Source organism: Anastrepha ludens, chromosome 5 (genome assembly GCF_028408465.1).
Source record: "Anastrepha ludens isolate Willacy chromosome 5, idAnaLude1.1, whole genome shotgun sequence".
NCBI classification, from domain to species: domain Eukaryota; kingdom Metazoa; phylum Arthropoda; class Insecta; order Diptera; family Tephritidae; genus Anastrepha; species Anastrepha ludens.
Genome location: NC_071501.1, coordinates 71,862,500 through 71,889,016, shown reverse-complemented (window position 1 = coordinate 71,889,016; position 26,517 = coordinate 71,862,500). Strand labels below are relative to the sequence as shown.

Here is a 26,517-nt window from a genome sequence, read left to right as displayed (position 1 = left end):
TGAACGCTTTGTGGAAGTAGAGCATCAAACCGAACTCTTCAATTGGTTGCGTGCGTTTCGATGTTTTTCAACAAATGGTTTGTCATTGACAAATATACGTAAATAAACGAAGTACAATTTGAAATAAATTTTCATAAACACATAGTAGAAACTGTAGAGAATTCTCTCGAATACAAAAATATCAAAACCCAAGGTTTCGCTTTGGTGAAAACATATTTGAAAATCTTTTTTCTCAATCTTCTGACTTCCGAAATTTGATATTTTTTCTTAAAAATGGGGTGAATTCGTTATACGAAAAAAATGCCATACCATCAAGCTAAAAAAATTTTCGAAGATCTATGAGAATGTTTAGCCAATATTTAGCCACTTCTTACTTGCACCCTTTTATTACCAAATTATTGGGTATGGGAATAAGTTTCCGCGTTTTGTGATTGCCCTAGTGATACACTGATGATTTGAAGGTATATGTGAGGTCCCGATCGCACTAGTTGACATTCGTTTGAAGCGTAAAGATCCGTTTTTATCTGACGTCAAAAATGTCTACGACCGTTTCGAAAAAACAGCATTTGCGGGAAGTCATACTTCAGTATTACCTTTTAAAGAAATTTTTATTATTATTCTATAAAATAGGTTTATGCTATGAGACTGTATTTCTAATAGGTATCAAAAAACTTTGAGTAAAAAGTGTGAAAGTTTTATGGAGACTGGATAAATATTTGGGAATTGCGCCCAAAGTTTAAAGTTTGAATAGAAGTGGATTTTGTTATATTATATGTATATATATAATTGGCGCGTACACCCTTTTTGTGTGTTTGGCCGAGCTCCTCCTCCTATTTGTGGTGTGCCTCTTGATGTTGTTCCACAAATGGAGGGACCTACAGTCGACTCCGAACGGCAGTTATATTTATGAGGAGCTTTTTCATTAATGAAAAAAATTTGTTATATTAGTATAGAGAAAAAAAATCACTTAATATCAATAAATGCTTTCGATTACATTTACTTACATTAGGTGTTCCTTCCTTTTGCATATTTCTTATTATAAATCTGATGGTACTGCGGATTCTGACTTACAGTCTGTGAACAAAATGAAGGACATTGGCGTTGTATTTGATTGCCAGCTGACATATAATTGCCCTGCCGGTTATTTTCTTACGTGCTCGTATTCGTTGCTAGCTTTTATCCGCTGAAACTGTCAAGCGTTTATGAACCCCTAAACACTTAAATCTCTGTATTGTGCATTGGTAAGGTCAAGAGTATTCTGAACTTATTAAGAGGCCTTACAAAAAAATTCAATCTAACATTTATTCACAAAATTTTTCTAAAATTTTTATGCGCTCACTAAGTTTTTCACCCCCACTACCTTCTTAATTATTTTCGTTGCCTTCCAATCGGCCTTCCTACATTTGAGGACAAAAGCTCCACTTTAGCGTGCTCGTTTGTCATTAACGTCGAACTGGCTCTATTGACTGCCCTTTTCCTTTAGAAAATATCTCTTTTGATATTCCCTCTAGAATTCTTTGTTATTCGGAATACTTTAGGGTTACGTTTCCATTATGAAGAACTAAACTTAGTTTTCAATGATTTAGATTTTAATTTCCCGCATTCAAGACATTCTTTAGTTAAATATTTGCGAATGTTTTTCGCTGCGCCACATCACCGGCGAATGTATTTAATACTTGTGCTAATTTTAAGATAGATCTACATTTGATTCCAGCTGGTCTGTAAGAATATTTTGTACTTCAAGCCTTGAAATAAATACAACGAACTATATTTATGTATCTAGTCTCAAGGGTCTTGTAATCATAGACTTACAAACAAAAAGACTTAAAAATTTGATAAAATAAAAATTAATATATAGTCAAAAATTACCTCATCATTATGTGACTCCCTTAGTGTTTTGATTTGATTTTCAAGTACGTATTTGGAATTTAATATAAATCGTATATTTCAGTCACTCCCCATGTACAGTTTAGGGTAATTCTTCCAAAAAATTCTTACAGGTTTGCAAATAAAGCTTGAGGCTAAGATTAGATTAAATATTTGTTAGCTAAAGGGTTAAAATCTCAGATACCGATGTAACGCACGAAATCCCGGAATGCCACATAAAACGTCATACTTTCAAAAGATATGCAGCCAATTTGTACATTTAATAATCGTAAAAGCATTTCTTGAGCTTATAATGAACCCAAATTTAAAACTTCGGCAAGCGTTGCTAACAGCCCAAACATTCTTCGAAATTAAAGATTAGAAAAAAATATGTGTATTATTTCAAAAGCTATTGCCGGAGTCTGCTGTTTCGAAATAAAATATTTCTAGCTTATTTTAAATCTGAACTTAACAGCATTCGACAGTAAAACTTTACATGCATTTTTGAAGCAATTTTATATTTGAAAGGACTTCATGATCTTATTTTTTATTTTTTCGAGGTATTTTAAATTTTCAAAGTACTAAATTTTTTAAAAACGATTTTTAATATTTATGCCCTGCCCTATGGAAGGAGAGAATGTCAACCCTTATTAAACCACTGTCGAACAACAACGTAACAAAGCTCTTAAACTGAACAGACCGGATACACTCGTAGTCACGCTGTAAAATAACCATTAAATAAGTAGGTAGCGATTATGAGGCAACAAAATGATGCGAAAGTTGGATCTTTGATGCGTCACCAATTTTACCAAGCAACGAATTTTATGTTAATTTTTCCTAATTTTAATTCACAAATAAAGAAGAATCCAAAAATATGTTTGTGCTTTTCATTAAACTTGTAATGGGCTAAATTTTTTTAATAAATTATTTAGAAAAAAACCCATGTTAAAGGTATATATGTACATATAAAAACTTGACTTAACTTCGTTCTTCTTGCTGTTTTATAAAAACGAAAAAAAGTTTAGCTTTCCTCCTGTGAAATAAAATACATATTGGATATCTTGGTTTACGCTCCCCCTTTGACACTTTGATGCCTTGTAAAATATTCAATTGACAATAAAAAATCGGAGTAGCCAGCATTACCCCACCAAATCTATATTTTGACGACAATGTACAATTTAGTCAAGGTAACAAGAAAAAAGTTAATTTTTAATTGTAATCTTAATCTATATTACTATAAGTAATTTAAGCTTTGCGTAGAAGAAATGCCCAAAATGCGGGTCAAAAATCACTGCGATCTAAGTGAAATCTTCAGAAGCTTCATTATGCCAATTTCTGAGGCAAGTTTTACTCTATTTCGTGAGCACTGGATTGCCCAATAAAGTCATTTTGATTGCTTCTTAATATGAATGTAATGACAGCCATTTTGACTTACTTTGGACAATAAAGGTATATACCAAGTTTCAGTCCTTCTAGATTTAAGTACAGGGTGGGCCATATAGCGTTTGCTTTTTGAACAACCTATTATTTTGAGAACGGTAACACAAATGACATGTCAAATGTGTTGATAATTTACTTAAAGGTTTGACATTTACGAAATGGGACGCTTTACGCTTGAACAAAATAGGGAAATATTGAAAACCTATTTCTAAAGTGGTGAGTCTTCTTCTTATTTTCTGATTTTCACATCGGCGGCTATGTCAATAAGCAAAATTGACGGAATTAGGGGCTCAGAAAATCCACACGTTACTGTAGAGAACAAAATGCATCCACAACGAGTCACTATTTGGTGCGGTTTTTGGTCTGGCGGCATCATCGGGCCATTTTTTTCGAAAATGAGCGCGGAGCCGCGGTTACAGTAAATGGCGAGCGTTACCGTGGCATGCTTAACGAGTTGTTTCCAAAAATTTAAGAGGATGACATGGATGACATTTCGTTTCAACAGGACGGTGCAACTTGACACACTGCCAAAGTAACACTCGAACTTTTGGCTATCGTTTTTGAAAACCAAATAATCAGCCGAAATTCCGATATCAATTGGCCGCCTCGGAGCTGTGATTTAAGCCCGTTGGACTATTTTTTGTGGGGAGCCGTTAAGGACAAATGCTATGCGAACCATCCAGAGACGATTGATGCTTTAAAACACGAAATCGAAGTTGCCATTCATGAAATTGGAGCCCAAACAATCGAAAATGTGCTTAAAAATTGGGTTGATCGAATGACCTACTGTAAAGCCAGTCGTGGCAATCATTTGAGCGATATTATTTTTCATTCATAAATGACAATGTTCAATCTTCAAAATAAAAGAAAAATTTGAAAAAATATTGTTTAGTTTTCTTTTTATAGCGGATTCAAAAAGCAAATTTTACATGGCCCACCCTCTAAATACAAAACAAAACTTATCAGATTACTCCACAATTTATTCTCTAAAGAAAGTTACAAAAAACTTGAGTCCTTTCCAACAATTAAAATTACCTTCTTTGCAGCTGTCTTTCTCGAAAAGTTTATTAGTACTATTTTTATACAAAAATTTACGTAAGCAGCACCGACTTTTATGTAAGTAACATTGCAGTTAATTTTACGCTTCCTACACTCGATTAATAGGCACTTTTACATTTCACGTAACAAATTCTATGCATATTTCCCTTCCAATTTTCATAATAAAACTTACCTATCCGCCTGTGCCACTGGGCGTATGATTGATATACCAAATTACAGTAGCAGCGGCATAGATGCCAGTTGTTGGCATATTATAAATGACATAGCCAATATGTAAGCAAATAAGCTATTATATGTACATGTGTGTGTGTGTGTGTGTGTTTGTTGTTTGGGTTATGTGCATGTTATGTTGTTTGACAAATGTGAGCCAAGCCAAAACCGGATATATGAACAAGTGAGTATGGGCTTACCGCTGCAGGCATTCCTCGCGTCCGGCCAGTGCCAATTTAACAATATCCGCAAATACCGGAATCACAACCCAATCATTTGGTTTCGTCACTGTCGCACCAGTTGCTGTGCTAACAACTACAGCTCCTACTCCAGTTCCAGTTTCGCTTCCACTTCGAATGCTCGCTGCTGTGGCAGTACCGGTTGTTGCTAGTGTTGTTGCAGATTTAATTATATTTCTGCTGACATCTACTGCACGACTGCTATTGCTGCTGGTTGTACTGTTGTTGCTGCTGTTACTGTTGCCATTGCATGTTGTGGTTGCTTTCATTTCCGGTATCGTTGTGGTTGTTGTTGTTATAACCGTTTCAGCTGCTTGGCTTCGAGTTGCACATAGTGCGGAAGTTGTTGTGATTCCTACCTTAACACTATCACCACCACTGCTACCTGTTGTAGTTAACATCGGGACACCTAGCACACAACCACCAACAGCTGTTACGCCAGCTGCTCCAACTGCATTGCCAACTAAACAGGCAATTTCGGTGTTCACTGCTGTAGGTGTTGCAAGCAGCTCCACAGCCAGGCTAGCACCATTTACTGAGGAGTCGGGTGCTAAGTTTTCCGGTGTGGTGTCCGTTGTCGTACTTATACGATTTGGCACTGTTGTTGCTGTCGTTGCTGCTGCCCCAGTTGCATTTGCTGGTATACAGACCGCAGCGGTCGGATCAGTCTTTTGATGAATCTCATTCAAAATGCTGGCTTGCTTGTGCCACAAATCGCCATGTCCCTCAGCATGTCGTTGCATGCAATCCAATTGCTGACACGTCATTTGCAATTTGCTCCACTAAAATTAAAAAAAAAGGAATAGTGGGTGAGTGAGTTGGATTGAGGTGGAGCAAAGAGGAATAATGGATTGAAATACAAACTTATGTGCATACATAAAAATGCCTTAATTTACGTTTATTTGTAAACATTTACAGGGTTATTTGGCTTGCAGCTTCAGCTGAGAAGCTGAAATATGAAATAACCTTAATTTGTGATCGAACATTTTATGACGCTTTTGTGGTCGAATTGAATGCCTGGAATGGTTTTCCATTACTTATACTTATCATTTATTGAAGAACATAAACTTTTGATGTTGCATGCACACATATATTATACATATAGATATAGACACATATGTATATGTATATGTATGCTCGTATATAAGCTCAGATATTAATGACTTGTTCTGTTTGTCGTAAAGTCAAGTAATAAAATTTTGCCTGAACCGCATGAATGGTAAACAACTTTTTTTATTGGTGCCAAGGATGCACACAACAGAGGTTAAAAGACTACATCTGCATATACAGCAAGTGAATGTGAGAGAAGATCAACATGTATTGTATAAGTATATGCCAATCAAGAGCTACGTCGTAAAAAACTATCTGCTTGAATTATTACTTTTGAAAAGAGGAAGATAGTTTGCTCCAGTAAAAGGAACAATATTTTTTATGCGCTGTGATAGAATAGTGCCAAATTGCATAGTAAACAAAGAAGTTGAAAGCACAAAGTGGGAAGAATTAATTCTCATATCTTCAAGGCGCCTTCTGCAGACTTTGTACTCATTTACTTACATACTTATAGATTTATATACTTAACCTTCGGAAGACATACTGAGGTGTGAGTCACAACACAAAATATTTGATGGGTAGTTTGTTTAGATATTTCTAACATCTGGAAATATACCGTTAGCTGTATGTTAGCACCGCCTATTCCTCGAATGAGTTCTCAGAAATTAGAGCTCAACGAATTTATGCAGATCTAAAAATGTGATTTGGTGAAATTTACCTAGTTCGCGTACTTTTTTTGCATACATATATAGTCACCGTCAAAAGAAAGTGCACACCACCTATTGATAAGTTTTGATTATTTATTTACCTAATTAATTTTATACAAATCTGCGGTGCATACTACTAAAAAACCATGCAATGCAACTAACTAACTAACTAAGAGTTCACTAACTAATTTCTATGAATTTGTTATTTTTACGTGCTCCTACTACTTTATTTATAGTTAAAAAGGTTTGTAAAATCCACGATTATTTTCCGATATATTATTTTCTTTGGAACGCAAAGTCTATTTCTAATAAAAATTGATTTTTTTTAATATAATTTTATATCTTTAAATAAATTAAACAACTCGCTTTAAATTTATTTTAAATAAAATTAAATAAAAAAAGCTTTAACAATTTTTGGAAACAATTTATTACTTGGCGTATAATTTGACACAGTGTGTCGTTTAAGTCAAAAAAAACAAAAAAAAAAGGTGCATCTACTAAAGGTTAAAAAGCTTGACGTTTTCGCAATTTTGTGTTAACACTACAGGCAAACAAGAGGAAAGCTGAGAGAATTAAAGAAATTTGACTGGAATTTAGAAAGGGCAACTTGGTACCGTAAGGCTCATTTGACCGAATTTATTAAAAAAAAAATCGGCTTTTGGTATACTTATATACTTATAAACTTACGCACTTATATACTTATATATTTATATTCTTATATACTTTTTTACTTATACGGCCGAAATTCCAGCAATTTCGCGTTCAATATTGGCTCTGAGCTCACAAATCGTCGCCGGCTTGTTACTGTAGACCAATGACTTCACATAACCCCAAAACGGGACGGCTTGTTAAATGGACCGTAAAATGGCCGTAATGCTCTTAAAGTAGCAGCAACAGAACGATTATTTTCATGAAAAATTTGCACGATTTGCAATCGTTGCTCAAGTGTGTAGCGTTCCATGATGAAATGTATACTAATGAAGTTTACAAATGACAAATGACAAGTGAAAAATAAAAAATATTGCGTCGTTCACCCTCCCTATCGGAAAAAAGTTGAAGCGCACCTATTAAAAACGTTATAAATACCTTTTTGTTTGGCATTGGGTAATTGTCCTTAACTGTTACCTTATTTAACTTTCTGTAGTCGACGCACAGCCGAAGTTCACCAGTCTTCTTTTTAACCAGCACTATCGGTGACACAAACTCAGACTCGCTTGGTCGTATGTACCCTTTTGCTAAATATTCGTCAATTATTTTTTGTAACTCTTCTTTCGCACTGTGCGACAATCTTCTTGGAGGACACGAAAATGGCTTATCACTTTCTAACGCTAGTCGTATTTCCTTTCTAACTAGGGGTTCGTCGAGACTTTTTGAGTTCACGTAAATCCTTCTAAACATCGCTTGGAATCCGGTTTTTTCATTATAGCTTAACTGCTCACCTAGTTTGAGATCTAAATCCGTTTCACCACACGCGTCTATTACCATGATTTCTCTCAAATCTTCACATATGTTGGTATTGTCGTTAGTTTTATCTTCGTTCATTACATTGACTTCGTTAACTTTTCCACAGGCTCCTTCGTTTGCTAAGATTAAATTACTCACTTTTTCAACATTGTAAATTTTCTCGACTTTACTTTTGCTCTCTACTTTGCTCACAACATTCTCTACTTCTATTTTTGCCACTCTATCCATAAACTCGACATTTCCTATGTTCAACTTTGCGTCACTTGCTTCGATGAAATCCCTACCCAGCAAAACTGGATAATCCATGGACCCATTAGGAACCACTAAGAGTTCAACTGAAACACATTTATTTAACACTTCTATAAAACATATAATTTTTCCACTGATATTCAAAGGGGACTTGTTTAACCCATAGTAAACATTTTTGACTTCTTCTAATTTTGCTCCTGCTGGTACTAGAACTTGCTTTATCAGGCTAACTGGGCTTCCTGAGTCGACTAAACATTCTATAAACATATAACTATTAGCATGTGCTGATATATATAATTTAAAATAACTTACAAACGTGTTCTTGTTTTTTTTTGTGTTGTTTGCACTCCTCTGCGTAATGGCCTAGCTGTCCACAAGCGAAGCAGGAACCAGCTTCCCTCTTCGGCTTCCGACAATCTTTAGCATAGTGACCGGAGCAATTGCAGTTGTAACACCGCATCCTTTCGTCCGTTCGTTGTTTTGGTGCCGTATGCTCTGGTAGACTTCGTCAACCTTTTTAGGAAACGTAGGCTTTGAGTTGTACTACCTCACGCAAATGCAGCAACTGGTTATGCCAGGCTTTGAACCCGTCACCGCCATCGTACACAGATATTATGTCCTTCAATGTTTCAAACGTTACTCCTTCAGTTGCCACTTTGCTTATATTTGTATTCTCTTTTTCCAATTGAGCCTTTTATAATTTAAGCAGCTCTATTTCTTTCTGCAGCAGTGTAATTTTTATGTTGTCTTCTACTGTACGATTGTCAACGTTGGACATACCGTTTTTTTCTTTGGCGTCGCTTGGACTGTTTTTCGTCAAACGGTCTCCAAATGTACCGCTACATATATGTGCTAACACGTTTTGCACACAAACCGCGCCGTCGTCGTTAGTGACTTCCACGACCGTATCACCTTGCCGTTGCTGTACATTCTCACCGTTGTCCTGATCGCTGCTCTCCACGTTGTTCTCTACGTTGTCTTCTGTGTGACTTCCCCATTTATCGCATGGACACAGTCCTCGCGCCTCTGCCGAAATTTCGCTCTACCTGGCGGCCAGTGAAGCTTTTGCGCCGCTAGCGTTAATGCCCATAGCGGTGCACCAGGCCTTCAGCTGCACCAGGGAGTACCGATCAGCGTTAATTGAGTCCATTAGTTAAAAAAAAAACACTTCTGATATAATATAAATATGACTTATTAAAAATGATGATAGCACCGTATTCGTCTTACGCGATAAACCGAATGAATCTCTATTTATGCAAAACGGCATATCGTACCAAACGCTACCATCAACGAGTCTTAAGGTCTAATTACAACGAATGCTTAGCGACTAAGTCTTAAGGTCTAATTACAACGAAAGCTTACTAAATAAGTCTTAAGGGCTAATTACAAAAGATAAACACATGCCTACTACTACTGTTTGCCTTACAATACTTATATACCTATCAACTTATGTATTTATATACTTATATACTTATTGGATATGGGAATAAGTTTCCGTCCTTTCTTAGCCAAAATTACGAATTAGTTAAAAAATTAAATAATACATGATATTATGTTAAGTATGTGCCATTGGAAACATTCAGGCAGCAACGGATCCCTCTGATGAAAAGTTCGGGTTTCTTTGACTTGATCCATTCATTGAGCCAGTTTGCGATGCTCTCGTAAGAAGGGAACCGGTCTCCAATAAGGGCTGACTGCATTGATCAGAACAGATGGTAATCCGAAGGTGCAATGTCTGGAGAATACGGCGGGTGAGGCAAGATTTCCCAATTCAGTCCCGGTAAATATTTTTTCGACCGATTTAGCAGCGTGTGGCCCGGCAAAATCAGTTTGTCATGTCTACCGTCCCATTCCGGCAGCTTTTCTTTGAGAGTTCGATTCAAATGCATTAGCTGCAGTCGGTAACGATCGCCCGTGATGGTTTCAGATAGTTTAAGGAGTTCATAATAGATGACACCCTTCTGATCCCACCAGATGCTCAACATAACCTTGAAGCATGAATATTTTTTTTCGCTGTCGATGGACGTGGTTCACGTGACAGGCTCCAACATTTTCGATCCTTCGGATTATCATAATATGTAGACATTTTTGACGTCAGATAAAAAAGGATATTTAAACTTCAAACGAATTCAACTACTGCGATCGGGACCTCACATATACACCTTCAAATCACCAGTATATTACTAGAGTGAACACAAAAAGAGTATCAGCAGCGTCTCCTGTTTTACGAAGGCGGAAACTTATTCCAACACCCAATATATATAGTAGTTATACACTTATATGCTTATATAGTTCAATAACCTAGTCACTGTAGAAATGAAAAACTCTTTGTTGTTAAGAAAATACTCTCATAGCTAATAACGAAAAAATTGCAAAGGTTCCAGACGGGAAATTTTTATTGTACTCGTATATTCACATTTAGAATTGGCTCTGTAGTAAGTATTGCTTTTTTTCACATATATCACATAGCTTTTTATATAAAATTTGGATGAGTTGTTTCTGGAAACTTTCAGTTTTATTTAAAGCTACACCTCTTTTGTAAAAATTGATATACAATAGAATAAAAAAAAAATAGGTATCTACGTGCGTTGACACCCCCTTTGATTAGCCGTGCGCCTTAAAACTATAGAAGAAAATCAGTGCAGACTTCATTTGCTTTTATATTACTTAAAAGAATGTAATTTATCAATACCATCAATAACTTTTTCAGAAATTTGGTATACATATTTCATTGGCCCACTAAAAGAATTCCTAGAATATACTTATTTTTTCCGGCGTTCCTCTTAAGGACGATCAGCTGTTTTGATCTTATTTCATTTAACTTTTGTCAGGTCCGTAGTATCAGCCAACATTTGGGTTCGCTTATCCAGCTATGTGTCATGCCCCAGTTCGGTTAAGTCCAATCTGTTTCAGAGTTTAAACGAATATGTAAAGAGGCGCTTTATGGGCACTTTTAGTCTCTGTAGCCGGTTTTCTTCCTGGGTAACTCGTCTACGGTGCAGTTTTTAGGCGTGTCGCGTATCTCATGACTCACACTACAATTATAGTATACTTCGCATTCTGTTCATTCCGAGAGCTTCTCCTCTCCAAGATAGTGTTGAGATGAGAGCACCCCCGGGACAGGGGGTATTAGCAGAGAGCTGTTAACTTGCTATTTGAAAGGCATTTCAATACTCCGGGAGCCGTTGATTAAGGATCAGTGAGAGTTCTTTTGAGTAGGTCTCACTGCTAAGCATATCTGCTGACTTTGAGCAATCGGGGAAGGTGGTATGTTATTATATTATTTTATGGTATTTTATTGCAGTTGACGCAGACCCAATAAAAGTGCCGACCTGACGTAAACGTTTCAAAATAGCTTTTACAAAATAATGAATTGCAAAGCAAATGCCTTATAACTGATGTAATTCTTTAACTTGATAGCAAATAAAAATTCTTCCGGATCCTATGAGCCGCAAAGGGCAACACATCCATACTTGTACATGCATACTCATATAATATTAAATGACGTTTAAAAGCATACCAAGTAATTACACTTTAAGCAAAAGTCGCATAGAGGCATAAATCGGAGAATGAAAAATTGCAGGCGGTATGAGCAAACGTAAACGGACGCATTTTATGATGACAGAAAAGTCGACATTAACGCGGAATACCCATTTAACGAAATCAATAGCAATGCCTTGCATGATGGGCCCCGCCAAAATCGACATCAGTGAAGAGAATCCAACGAAATCGAATGCTAAGGAAGAGCAGCAGTTCCTTTGAGCAAACATTAAGCAGCCGCCGACGAGAATGGCGACGAATAACATAGCGTAGCACAGAACAGTTTAAGCTGAGCTATCAGCCGGAATGTGTATTTGGTGTGTGTATTTAGGTATGTTTGCATAGATCTAGCATGAGAAATTGCCTGACTACGCGTCATTGATGCTGGAGTAATTGTGGCGGCGTAAAAGTGCAGTGCCATGATGTGAAAAGTGAGCAAATTGAGGGGATTGAGAGCAATGGTTTGCTCCTTGATAGCAAACGTTTGATTGTGTAGTAATTTTAGGTCATCGAAGATTGCCATATACTCGTACATATGTACGAATAAGCTTACACACAGCTTGCAGTTAGAATGTGTTCAACATTCATTTGAATGGGCGTTTGTATGTGTGTAGAACATTTGTGTGCCTGTGATTCCTTAGCAGTTTCGAGTGCGCCTGATGATTACTGCGAATGCGGCTCATAAGAGCCGAAGTAAGTGCTAATCAAGATTTTATGACTTGACTTTTATTGACACAGAAAACATGACAATGACACACAAGCACCAATGCTTATTTGCACATCTCTATGCACACAGGAAAATGGAGCAGTGGGGAGAAGGCTTGCAATATAAAAACTTATTGAGATCGCAAAAAAGCTGCACAAAAGTGATGCATGTTTTATTCAAAGTGATATTGATCATTGGTCCGTGGCCTGAGTGGTGTTTGTGCAGTGCAATGAAATCAGCACATACATATGTACATATAAATATGTGTATGTATGTTTGTGTATAAATGTAATTGCCAATAGAGCTCGTGCATAATAAACGAAAATGCGCGCCAATTTATTTGCCATTATTAATGTAATTCCATTCATTTCCATTATTAAGAGCATTTTTATGAAATGAACATTTATGACATTTATAAAAAATTATTTGATGAGTGTACTTGACGCATAATTGGCAATGCATAACAATAAATTCCACATGGCAAGGTATAAAACCATAATTCATAAAAATTGACATGATAGTAAATGTCAAAAAATATTTGTTTTTTTAGCATTAAAATTGATTATTGAACTAAATGTTTGCTGATTAAGTTGAAGAATGAACGATCGGAACCAACATGATTAATAAAGGGTTTTTCAATAAGGGCGGGTAGATGTTGAAATGGAATAAAACAAGCTGTGTGTGAGTTATTGATACAATTATTTTTTTATTTGAAAGGCGCATATATGCAATTAAATGTGAAATATGACATCATGCAAATGCCCTTCTTACGGTGGAACGGATCCGAGTGGTCCAATTTTCAATGACTCTTCCGCATAGATCCGGCTGAATTTAAGCGATGGCCTGTGTTATGCTCACCTTTAGAGCATCGGTCGATTGTGGTTAATTTGCATAGACCTGAGACTTCAAGAAACCCCACAGGAAAAAGTCTAGCGGGGTCAAATCGCATGACCTTGGTGGCCAATTCACATCACCCCTGCGAGAGATAACCTTACCCTCAAATCGTTCATGCAGAATGTCAATCGTGGCGTTTGCTGTGTGGCACGTAGCGCCGTCCTGCTGGAACCACATGTCGTCTAGGTCCATATGGTTCAATATGGGCCATAAGAAATTGGTTATCATCGTTGTGTAGCGCTCGCTGTTGACGGTGACCGCCTCACCACCGCTCACGTTTTCAAAAAAGTACGGACCAATGACGCCGCCGGCCCAAAATCCACACTAAACGGTAACTTTTTGAGGATACATTGTCACCTGGTGAACCTCGTGTGGATTGGTGTCGTCCAATATACTGCAATTTTGTTTGTTAACACAGCCATTCATCCAAAAATGCGCCTCGTCACTAAAGATGATTTTTCGCCCAAAACTGGGGTTCCCTTCCAAACGATTCAAAACCCAGTCAGCGAACAAACGGCGTTGTCTATGGTCATCAACTTTGAGCTCCTGGGTCAATTGGATCTTGTACGGGTGTAGGCCCAAGTTCCGACGCAAAATTCGCCAAGTTGAAGTCTGCGAAAGGCTAAGTTTTTGAGCAAGGCGAGGAATAGACTGCCTAGGGTTCTGCTGTACACTTTCACGGAACGCGGCAATTTTCTCGGCTGATCTTGCGTTCCTTGAACGTACAGGTGTTGGCTGATTGTTTACTGACCCGGTCGTCTCAAATTTGGCCACCAAACGTTGAAGAGGCGACTTTGAAGGGCCACCACGTCTACCGAAAAATGGGCGCAATGCGTGCAACGTTTGCGTTAATGAACACTCATTTTGATAATAAAGTTTTATCATTTGAACGTGCTGTTCAATCGTGTAACTTGCCATGATGTTTTGGCATAAACAACTGAATAATAAACAAAAGATTTGACAGATGTCACCAAAACAAAATGGTTGCCACAGGGTGCCAAAATCGACACGCGCCAATTGAAAAACCCTTAAATAGAATATTTTACAACATAAGTGACAATGAGCATTTAAAAAGTTAGTTTGAAATGAGTGCAAACATGGGAATAGTAGTGCATGCAGGGATGCCAATATCACCCCCCTACAACGTATGAGGTAGGACGCTCACTGTTGATGTAAATATTCGGCAATGCACAGGACAAAGTTTCTTGAGGTCAATGCCAAAAAATTGCTAGAGACGTGTGCATCTTCCTCTATTTTAAGGATTTTGTCGACAAATGAAATATACAGCAATACTGCGCACGCAAATGTTTCTGTTTTTTTTACTTTTATTTGAATGACGCGATAAAACTCAAAAAAACGCCAGGGTATTTCACCATCTATGACATCACTGGTATCACTTTAAAATTCAATGCCATCTTCTTTAATAAACGAACTGCGTACTTTTCATTTGCATGTGATAACACTGATTTAAAGTCACTGATTATATATTAGTTATTGAATAGTTTATATTTACTCACTATTAGACTAAGTCTGACACAACGAAAAACTTGGTGTGCATAAGAGTTTACCTCTCCGCGCCCTCATATCTCTGAATCGATGGTACGAAATCATGTGCAAGTAACTGTCGTCGTAAGTTTTGCCAACCTGTAGACAAGTTTTATGTCTTTAACATCAATTCTTCAACCAGGTCTTTGCTAGTAACTTTGTAAAAATTTGTGTAAAAAGCTTAGGTCGATGAATTGCAGATGACAGAAATCCATCGAACCATTCAGAGAAGATGTTAGTGCGAATTATTCCCAAAGCTTCTTCGACAGTTTAATCAACTTCAATGACCGTGCCTTTATCTGCTGCTTCGGCAATCTGATCTGTTATTTAATTAATTCTAATACCAGAATGGCCCGGAAACCACCTGAACGTTTTAAGACCGGGCGTTTTCCTGTAAGAACAAATATGGCGATCTGGTGACTGACATCCAGAGCATTCTTAAGTTATGGAGGCAACACTTCTCGAACCTGTTAAACAGTGATAGCAGCGCATGTCACAGAGAATGTGAAGATTCGGATACACCAATCGTCGACAACTGAATTGTCGTTCCGCTACCCGACCATGACGAGGTGAGAATAGCGATAACGCGTCTAAAGAACAACAAAGAAGAATTTTAATATACCTTATAAATAATAATAAAGAAAGTGCTCATGAAAAGTAATTGTTTAAAATGGTTTCGAATTGACTAATACCATTTAGTTGCTCGGCTAATGAAACATTTTAGAAATACGGCTTAAAATAAACTTTCCTGGAATAAGACTTAATTCCAAATTTTTTACACTCCTTAACTTAAAAAATAATTAATTATACCGGGACTTATATCATCTAATTCCGAGTTCCCGGGCTTGCCGTAGACTGAAATTGGTAATATTAACGTATGCACACCTTTCATTAACACCTACTGTGCAATAAGTATGACATTTGGAGACAAATAACTTAAGCAATTGCGTTATCTTTGTTAGTGGGTGTAGATGCACAGAATATAAAACGGGAAAGGTGACAAATGAATGCATCAGAAATTACCAACACACTTTTAAAAACTCACATTAAGGTTAGGTTAGGTTAGGTTATGCTGCTAGTCGGTCTGTACGACCAACTCACTTAAACCGTACAGGTCCATTGTGACACCACTGTGCTACACAGGAACCTCATTTACTTTTATTCGGGGAACCATTTTGTGGCTCTTATGAAGTGAAGGCTTAGTCCCATCTCCACGCCAGACACTTCTGTAAGGAAATTGAAAAACGATTTACTTAGAAAACCTGCTATGATTTTATCTAAGGCTGGACAATTGCAGAGGAAATGCCAACTGTATCTTTCTCTTCCTCATCTCTACAACTTTTACAATATTCATGGGAGAAAACTCCTAGTCTCAAGGGATACCTGCCAAACAGCCAATGACCGGTTACACAAGCCAATACCCTCGAGATATCCTCTCTGAAGAGGCTGAGCAGTTTCTTTGTCTTTTTCTGGCTTATTTGCGCTCATAGGCGCTTAGCTGTTGTGCATGTATAGTATGTACCTTCAACTCTCCATGCCCTATGGGCCTCTTGGATTTTTATGTTTTTGATTATTAGTTTGCTCGAGGCACATGTATCCCAATGGGACTTTTATCACTGAGTAGTTGAAGAGTAATACCTTTCCTGGTTAGCTCATCGGCTTTATAATTTCCCTCAATATCTCTATGCCCCGGAACCCAAATAAGGATGACCTTGAATTCCACGCTAATATCATTTAGAGCCGCCCGGTATTTCTGTGCAACCTTTGATCTTAGAATATCCTCATACATTGGTGGCCGTCTGGATATCCAAGAATTTATTCAAAGTAGTTTTTGTTACGGCAAGCGCATTTATACATGTAGCGACTTCTTTTATAGCTAGAATTTCTGCCTGATAAACGCTGTAGTAGTCTGGTAGTCGAACAGGTAGTTCCAGTCCTTATTCCTTCGAAAATATTCCATAGCCAACCTTATCGTCTAGCTTGGAACTATTTGTATGGAAATTTAATTCCCCTTTTCTCCATGGCCTTGGTGTTTGCCACTTCCTTCTTGACGGTATACTCGTCTCGTCATTGAGTCCAGGAATAGAGCAGTCTATTTCTTGTTTGTGTTAGAGGCGTGGCCAAACCACCTGTCTTTCTATAACACCATACGTTTAAGTCTAGGTGCCGAGCCGGCGGCCATATGTTTCCTTACCAAATTTAGTGGAGGTAAATTGATTAGCACTTCCAGCGCTTTGTTTGAGGTGGTCCTTAAAGCACCACAGATGAATAAAAAAGCTGTTAGCTGCACCTTGTTCACTTTTTAAACAGATGACCACCACACAAGTGTTCCGTATATTAATATTGGACTGACTACAGAAGTATAGAGCCAATGTGTAACACGAGGTGTTAACCACCATTTAATACCGACCGCTTCTTTACAAGTATATAATGCAACGTTGGCCCTCTGTACTCCTTCCTCAATCCACGTGAGTTTCCTATCTAACTAATATGAATCCTAAGTACTTGGCGTTCTCTCCAGAAGGAATCTCCACACTGTTAAAAACTAGCGAGAATATTATAGGAAACCTATCTTTTTTTGTAAAAAGAACTATTTCAGTTTTTGAGAGGCTTATACCGAGTCCCCTACTCTCAGTCCAGCTACTAAGCGTGGCCATGTTAGAGGGCAGAGTGTGATTTGCCTTTGCAGACTTGTCTGCTTATAGTAGTGCTGTCTAGTTTAGCCGTTACCTTTCTTCTTACGAGTATAGCTTCTATCAGTACAACAACGTGTGGTTCAACTTCAAAATCTTCTAAAACATCTACTATAGCATTTGGATTTATATTGTTGAAGGCGCCTTATATGCCTACGAAAGCAACCAATGCAAATTCTTTGCCTGATAAACTTTTTTGCACTACCCCCTCGAGCAAGTGTAAGGCGGTTTCTATGGATTTTCCCTTACTATAGGCATGTTGCGCCGGGGAGAACCTATTTATTGGTACAACGCACTGTATATATCCATCCACTATTCTTTCTAGAACCGTGAACACTAAAAACATATCAATTCTTTATTGAAAATCATTAATGTGATGCTTTATTGGAAATCCACTTTCATATATCGCCCGTCTAGCCACATTTGAGCGAAAGAAATTAGGCGATAAATACAACATTCGTTTGGTGAATTCTTTCATCGACTTCGTCACTTTTGCTAGCAACTCTGCTTCACCATCTCCCGCGCAAAAATGTCAATTGGGCAAAGCGCAGATACTACAAGCACTGGTTCCTGTGATGTAGTTCGAAACGCGCTACACTCTCTTCTACTATAGGGCCGGTACAAGGACCTCACTTTGCGTGCAACCAGATCTCAAACTTTCTGCTATTTGCAATATGCCTTTTAACGATTTTCGCACACAAAATTTCTTCTACAAAAATGGTCGCTTGATCTTTTTCATTCAACAAATCTAAATTTTTTGTACGCTGTGCGTTTTTTCTAAAGATGTGATGGAATAGAATCAAATTTAGGGCAAAAAGTAAAAGTTAATTTTATTTTAAAGTGCAACATATTCTGAATTATTTTTATGTAGCTTGATTTAATACTTATTTATAAGCATATAAATACTATGTATTTTGCCTTTGCTTGAGGTCGCCTGTGGCCAATTTTGTGAAAGCTTTGTAAGTCTCCCGACAGCACCAACGTTAAATGCAATTTGCTTATATCTGGGGTATCGCTTGAATTATTTGCACGACACATTTGAAGTGCTTTATTTGTATGTGTGTGTATAAGTGTACGTGTGCTTATGCCATGGAGGGGTAAGAGCGCGGAAATAGTGTCACAGACAGCGAGCGCACACTGAACCAACCACATACCATTCAATATTTGCACAAAAGTGTTTAACAGAGCAAATAATTTAATTTGATTTAATGTATATTGGCGAGACATCACGTGACGCTCTCATATGCGCGATGAGCGCAAGCTATACGTGGATGATGGAAAACATACACACATACACATATAAATGCAAATGCGGAGTTTAGCTACCACAGTCAAAAGTTTTATGTGTGCGTGTATGTATTTGAGGACATACATATGCAAACTATTCAATGTGTACCCACGACAAACAGAACCTACGGTATTATTCTGCTCCACTTACGCTTTTTTGCAGCTGGCGTACTGAAGAACAGCTGGACGCAGGCAAAGCTGAGGAATAACTGCTGCGTTTTTGGCCATAGCAAAGCAAATGCAATGAAAGCAAAAGTCGTAATATACCAAAGACGAAATATGCAGTACTTAAATGTATGTATATTAAGGCGGGTGAGATGCTTTTTCTACTTGGTTCCGGTAACGGAAGTATTCTACCGACAATTATAAAGAAACAAGTCAATGAAAGCACAGTACTAAATTAGTATTTAGGTCCACTTATTTTTAATTTTAATTAATAATAAATATTTATGAATTTTATTTAGTAATATTTGTTTCTTAATTAATAAAATTTTTTTTTACTTTGTTTAACTCTTTTGGAAGAAAATGTATGTATGTGTGTAGTTTTCGCATACGAGAAATTTACTTTTGATGTTTATTTTTTTCCAGTTATATTCTTTAAGAACACATTAACCCGCCCTAATATACCTATAGATATTTGTACGGAGCTAGGAGAAGAAAATACGGGAGGGGGAAGCGTTAGGGTAAAGCAGTGGCTTCGTTGTCATAGAGTTAGCTTTCAATATATGAATGTCCGCTTATTAGTGAGATTGGACGGATGTGTATGCGTGTGTGCGTGTGTGCATACATGTACGTATCCTCGTAGTTCGCCGCCGTTGCGGTCACTGCTTCTACCTTATTCTTCTGACTTACTCTTACTTTAGCTGCTATGCCAATTCGTGGCATAAATAATGCCAAATGCCAAACGCCAGCATAGTAACGAAGAGTGAGGGCAGAAAGAAGAAGTATTTGAGTGGTTTAGACTAACGGCGCTGAAATCAATGCAAGTCGCGTCGGCGGTCCGTACACTTATGAATAAAATAATAAGATGACGATATTTTGACCAGTTTTGACTGGTTTTCGTTGGAGTTTTTTTAATTTCATTAATGTTTAATATTTTTTAATATTAGTTATTATTTATAGGATTAAATTAATATTTACATAATTAAATAAGATTTACTTCCTTTTTAAAAAAATATTATAATTTCTTATCTATAACGGACTTCACTTGAAACAGTACTTATGGTAGGACCAAGTGCACGCCCAGCTTATTTTACAAAAAGTATTCTATAAGTATGAATACAAATTTTAAATCTTGTACAAGACTTATGAATATTCGGCAAATATTCATTAAAAAAATCACTCCCGTTATTTACATAGAGAAAAGACGCAAAACCGTCAGTCGAAAAATTTATCAAGAAACCAAACACATTTTGAGCCACTTCCAACTTACAGTTTATCATACGAAAATTTAATGGACTTCAAAGTTAACTACACGGTTTTTATTTTTTTATTCCCATCGTAAAGTTCATTTTGATGAACATTTTCCGAACTCTTATAAATCTTGTGCCCGGTTTGAAAACTTAATTTATACTCGTATAATATTTATTTATGATTAAAAAATACAATAATAAAAATTAAAAAAAGGGAAAAGTAGTAAAAACTGATCAAAATATCGCAATTCTATTATTTGGTCCGTAAGCGTAAATATAACTAATTTCCAAGCCAGTGTGGTCTGGTCGCGCTGCTGCTTCGATCCTTTGTTCGAGTGCATATGTGTGTATTGGTCCGAGTTTTTACATGAGTATTGATGTGCTCTTGCACTGATTGTGTTTTCGAAGTGCCTTGGCAGTTTGGTTAACCGTTATAAGATTACATATGCGTTTCGCTTACCCACGTTATATGGACCAGTAATTGTGCGAATGTCTGTGTATTGGTTATATCTAAGTTTTGGTACTGCAGCAGCGCATTTTGATAGAGATTTTTCGGCGAAAATCTGCTACCCATTTACAAATTTACGTACATACGAGTACACAGAGGTGTAGTATTGAAGAGCATGTGGCTGTGGTCAGCGCAGAGCTACTCTCATGCAGATACTCGTACATAATTGATGAATGCTATGACTGCTGCTGTGTTCTATGTAATTAAATATGTTAGTGTGGGTGTGCGTATACCCTGCAGTCAAATATACTATTTCCGTACTACTTTTTTACCACTTTGCTTTCGAAGTGCAGTTATGTCTTTGCTATTGCTTTCGAGAAAAAATAATTTTATTTAAAAAAAAAAAAGACAAAACTACTGTTAAATTAGACTATTATGTTTTCCGGCAAAAATAAGAAGTTTGGCCAAATAACGAAAACCTTCCAGGCAAATTTAAGTAATTTTGATACCAAACGATACGCTTCCCCTTTTGGATTTCCTAAATGTTTAACGTGATGGTATTGGATCGTGCCGTTCTGATTCAACAAGCGAGGCAAAAACTAACAGTGGTCCCATTCCCTTATAGACTTAACATCCGTTCACTCCCTTTTCGTGTAAGAACATTCTAACAAAGTAATTTACATTGAAATAACTGCATATAAGTTCAATTTTTGTTGTTGTAACACTCACACTTTCACTTAGGCTCTATTTTCGTGATGAATCTTTCAGGCTTCAGAATTCGTTAAATGGAGAAAATGCAAAATACCGCCATGCAATACCAAATAAAAAATTGTCAAAAAGTAACAGATTTTTAGGGCTAATTTAAACTTGCAACGGAATTTAAAGCTGCATACTCGAATTGGTGTAAAGATTCTGATAACAAAGTTAAAGATAAAGATGGAAATCTGTAGAATTTTTTTTATTTGTACAAAGTTCGAAACTTTGATTAATGATACTTGGTTTTCGTAGAAAAACTGTAAAGTTCGTTTCGCCAAATATTTATATGTGGGCCACAGTTGCTAGAGTATCGAAATTTGAAAATATAAAGAGTATTTAAAATCTATTACGAAAATGGTAAAACTTCAATAATTGCCAATTTCATAGAGTCATTGTCATTGCCCAACAGGGCGAAAAAAATAACAAATAAAAATAAGCTAAAATTTGTATTCCATTGACTTGGCGCAATATATAAAAATCTCGCTACCTTAAGGCAAGGCATTGAAGAAGATTAAAATTTGATCCGTAAGCCTTATATTGTACAGTTGACGCAAGAATTGAAGTCATTTAACGATCGGCAGTGGCCATAAGCCGGTTATTTCAGTCGGCTGGCTCTGCTTAAAAAAACATTTAATGAAGCTTATGCCAATTGAAGTCGTACGTAAAAAAGAACGGGCCTATTAAATTAGACCGACTGCTATAGTAAAATGTTTTCTATACTTTCTCAATATACACAAAACGTAGAAGGTTATCTGCCTCCGTAAAAGAATCGAAATTGTGGCTTTTTCAGTTTAAACCTGACGATGTTCCAGTTCTGTTGCGGGCTGCTGCATAAAATGTCTAAGTAAAAATTTGTGAAATGTGTCAACATTTTTGGGAAGGTGTTTTTATATATTTTTGCGGAACTAGTTTTTTCTCTTTCACAATGAATAGAAAAAGAGCAGTTTCGACAATTCTTCGAAGTTTGAATTATTTTGGAAGATGTAGCTATACTTTTTTTTAAATCGTTTCGCACATAACCCCTAAGTCTTGATGGGATCTCTCTTCAGACCATTCGCCCATGATTACTATCATAAATGAAAAATTTTTAAACATAACTCAAAACAGCCAATTTTACAACAGCCGCACAAATTCGACTTAAAACCATTTTCACGTCGACACTTAACATAAAAGTAGCTCCGAGAGGAAGGAGGATGTAAACGAGGCGGGAAGCAGCGTGGTCAGTCGCCACTCCAGTGAGATGTCATATGCAAAAGAGCTTCAACAACGGTATCTCAAAAAAAAAAAGTCAGCAAGAAAAATATGGCAACAAACAAGATCTCCTGAAGATAAAATTCATCTTAACAAATTATTAAAAGAAATAAAAATAATATTGATTAATTCATAGCCCGAAGATTTATAATTTTTACAAATGGCGTCGTACGTCAGTTATATCTATGTATTTGACACTTGCAAACAAGACCATTGCAGTATACAAACAATGGAGAGCATAAAGGCCAACATACAGATTTTCATCATTCAAAATCATTTTGTTGTATTGCAGTTAGTAAAATAGTTAGTGGACAAAATTTGATGCTTTTTTATTATTTAAACAAGTCTTTAATTTTTTCCGGAAAAAGTAAATGCCACATTTTTACTACTTAACTGAAAATACTAAAGTCAATTTTTTGCAGTTTATATGGAATTTTTCCCAAAAGCTTAGAAAATTAAAAAGTATGCAAGATTCTTATAGCTTCAGATCCTGGGGATCTGAGGGGCATCGAAATTTCTTTTTGAAAAATGTTATAACTGTTATTTTCTGCCCCTGCTATAGTTGCCTCCTAATGAATTCGAGCACTTCTACAAGCTTTTTTCTTCCGTATCTTCAATAGATTTAGAGCAAAAAACTCCACGGTGGTCGTGTCTTCGTCTACCCATGGCCAGAAGAGTCTCGTCGCTTTGGTTAGCGCCTAGGTTGGCACACTAACACAGTGCTGGCTGGGTCGACGCGAAGCCCATCTTTCCAGCAGTAGGTCACTGATTCCCGAGGGAATCCAATTCTTTCATTTCACGGTGGAACCACCTCGAGGGTCTCCTGTCTGGCTAGCTCTTCAGTCCAGCCGTTTTTCGCTATGCCACTATGAGTGCGAACCCAAATGAGCCTAATATCGAATTAATCGTAGGCAATCGAGAGAGAAGGCAGGCATTTACTATCTAATTCTAAAAGCAAAAGCAACGAGATCATGGCCCTAATTACAGCTTGACTGTCGGAGTAAATGTTTACCTCTTTTCCAGTAGTTACAGAAGTAAGCACCCAATCCAATGTTTCTTCGATTGCTGTTACTTCCGTTTGGAAAATCCTACAATCGTCCGGTAGTCTAAATGTGGGTTTGATGGGGAACTACTAACAGAATAATTCTCCCCCAATCCGTCCGTCCAACTCTGAGTTATTCATAAGCATGTTTGCTATGCCCTTTTTTCAGATGCTATACCACGTCCACTCCTTCCTTGATGGGATGAATGAAAAAAATATCGCTTGAATTCAGGGAGGATGTGCATTGACCAAGCACTATGGGAATGGACTAAAAGGTTGTAAGATTATTGGAGTGTCCGTAGCTTAAGACTAGCTTGTGGCCCGAACACCTCAATCTGATTGTCGCAGATGCAGCGGTAGTTTTGCATGTGCACGGGTACCTCACTCAGGATTTCGGTAACTGCTAGAGTAGAAGTAGTCCCATGTGCCATTGAAATTATAGCAGACTTTTTGAGTCTCCCAAGCTTCTTAACGGACGTCTTTCTCTACAGCGAGTTCCACCAGACTCAATACATATTTAGTGATAGCTTTTTACGTATCTGCACGGATGAACTAAGTTTCTCGTTCAAAAACACATTTAAACTATTTTTTTCGGTTTCCTCCTTTAAACGTATATTTTAGCTGCTCGCCATTATATAAACATATTATTTCAAATCATATTAATTTTGTTTTTTTTTTATTTTGATTTTTTTAAATCAACCCAGTCTAATTGAACAACACAAATCCATGCAGTTTCATTTGAAATTTCGTTGTACTTATTGAAATGAATCCATTTCATCAATATTCCTCTATAAAATCTTCTTGTTAAAGTGAAATATACAATGGTGCTATAATAGCTCAAAAAAAGTAGTTGATGGACTCCATCAATATTTATATTCATCTAAACCTAATATCGCGTAGCTTTGACTTTTCAGTAATTCTTTAATTGATAATTTTGCAACTGGTATGGTACTAGTCACTCTTGAACTAGTATGACTGCTTTCATCAAACTACACGTCATAAATCGGAATGTTTACTGAGTATTTTGGCTTTCCACTGCAGGATTAGTACGGTAGACCAGCGAAGTTACTACAGCGTAAATTCTGTCCTATGCCTTTGTTATGTGCCAATCCAAAACAGAAATGAACAACGGAGTAATACAAACACCGTGTGGGATAGTTAAATGTAAATGTGTAGGTAAGTATGGTAGTATGCTTATTGGATTTGTTTTCAGATTGAATTGCAATTTGCTAATTAATAAGTTGATGGTTTCATTTCGATTCGAGTTTTGAATTATTTTTATACATCATGAAGGATTTCGCAAATTCAGGCACTTTTAATATACTTTTGTGATAATCCTTTATGGGGGTTTGCTGTGAATAATCAAGGACTGAATATACCAGTAAAACCTATTAATAAGAAAAAAATTGTAATTCAAATCATTCAAAAACATATGAATGTATCTGAAAATACTATGAGAAAGTCGATGAAACCCAGAATAATATGGAAAATGTCAAAGAGAGGTTGTGAAAAAATTAAAGAGAAATATTACGGTGGCAGTTGCAGATGAAGCGTGAGGTTAATTCTGATTTCTAATGATACCCGCGTGTCAGGGAATCCACATTAATTTAAAATTGTGAGGATGCTTAATTAAGGTTTGCCGTTTAACAGCGGTATCTGCATTTGAGTTGGAAATATTTACAACAACGCCAAAAATTGAGCGATTGTCTATAGCGATTAAGTATTTTTTAGATTTTTTGTACACTTCGTAAGAAGAAAAATATCTAAAACAATTGCAGAACCACTCAAACTCTCTTGCTACCGCTTTTGCACACACATTTGGCGTTTCTTGCCTAAAACGAAAAGAGTATTAATACCAGAGCCAATTCAGCTACATTTGTTGCGGCATAAATTTCAGCTTTAAATATACTTCAGTAATTAGGCAGTCTGAAAGACCTTTGGAGATCAAATGGCGGAAAAAAGGTATTTGCTTCTACTCCTTCCGCCATTTTGAATCGATCTGTAAAAAAATTGTGTGAATGGTATGTGGAAGCAAGACCTCTGTGCCATCCACCTTTGCTCTATAATGGCGCTAGACTTTTTGCCAAATTGAACTCGTGGATAAACGTAGTGTGACCTTTCGTTTGAATCTAGAATGTTGCTGTGAGCAAAAAGCCTCTGTGAGAATTGTCCTGACACCTTCAGTCTTAAAACATAACTTTTGGCTGAGTTTCTTCTTACTGGTTTGATTGGATCCCAGTGGAGAAATGTTTCCATTGCCGCTGTTGGAGTGGTACTCGTAGCGTCGGTTACACATATTCACGCACTTCTTTTTCACACTTTCCAATCCTTTACGGTAAGTTACTTTATTGCTCGCCGTCCACCATACTAGCGAGCCATAGAGCATTACTGGTCTAGTGACCGCCGTGTATATCCAATCCACTGTGTGGGTCGAAGAGATAACTCTCAAGTCTTACCAAGAATTCTTCTGCATGCGTATGTGGCATTAGAGACTTTCTTCGCTCTGTCTTTCACAAACTAATCTAAACAGTATATTTTTGGGTTATGATTTTTTCCAGCTAACGCGCAGCCAAAACTTCTGATTGACGGTTTAACAGTTTAATTGTTTAACTGTTTAACTTATGCTTAAATTAAATAATTTCATTTGAAACCTACCATT

The 26,517-nt window shown here is 36.9% G+C and overlaps 1 protein-coding gene across 1 annotated transcript in view; it reads right to left on the bottom strand.

Moving 5' to 3' along the window:
* Positions 1-26,517, bottom strand: part of LOC128864754 (uncharacterized) — a 260,399-nt gene that overhangs the window by 66,500 nt on the left and 167,382 nt on the right. The window contains exon 9 of the mRNA XM_054104510.1: positions 4,776-5,596. Coding sequence (XP_053960485.1) covers positions 4,776-5,596 — 821 coding nt within the window. The remainder of the gene's footprint in view (positions 1-4,775; positions 5,597-26,517) is intronic.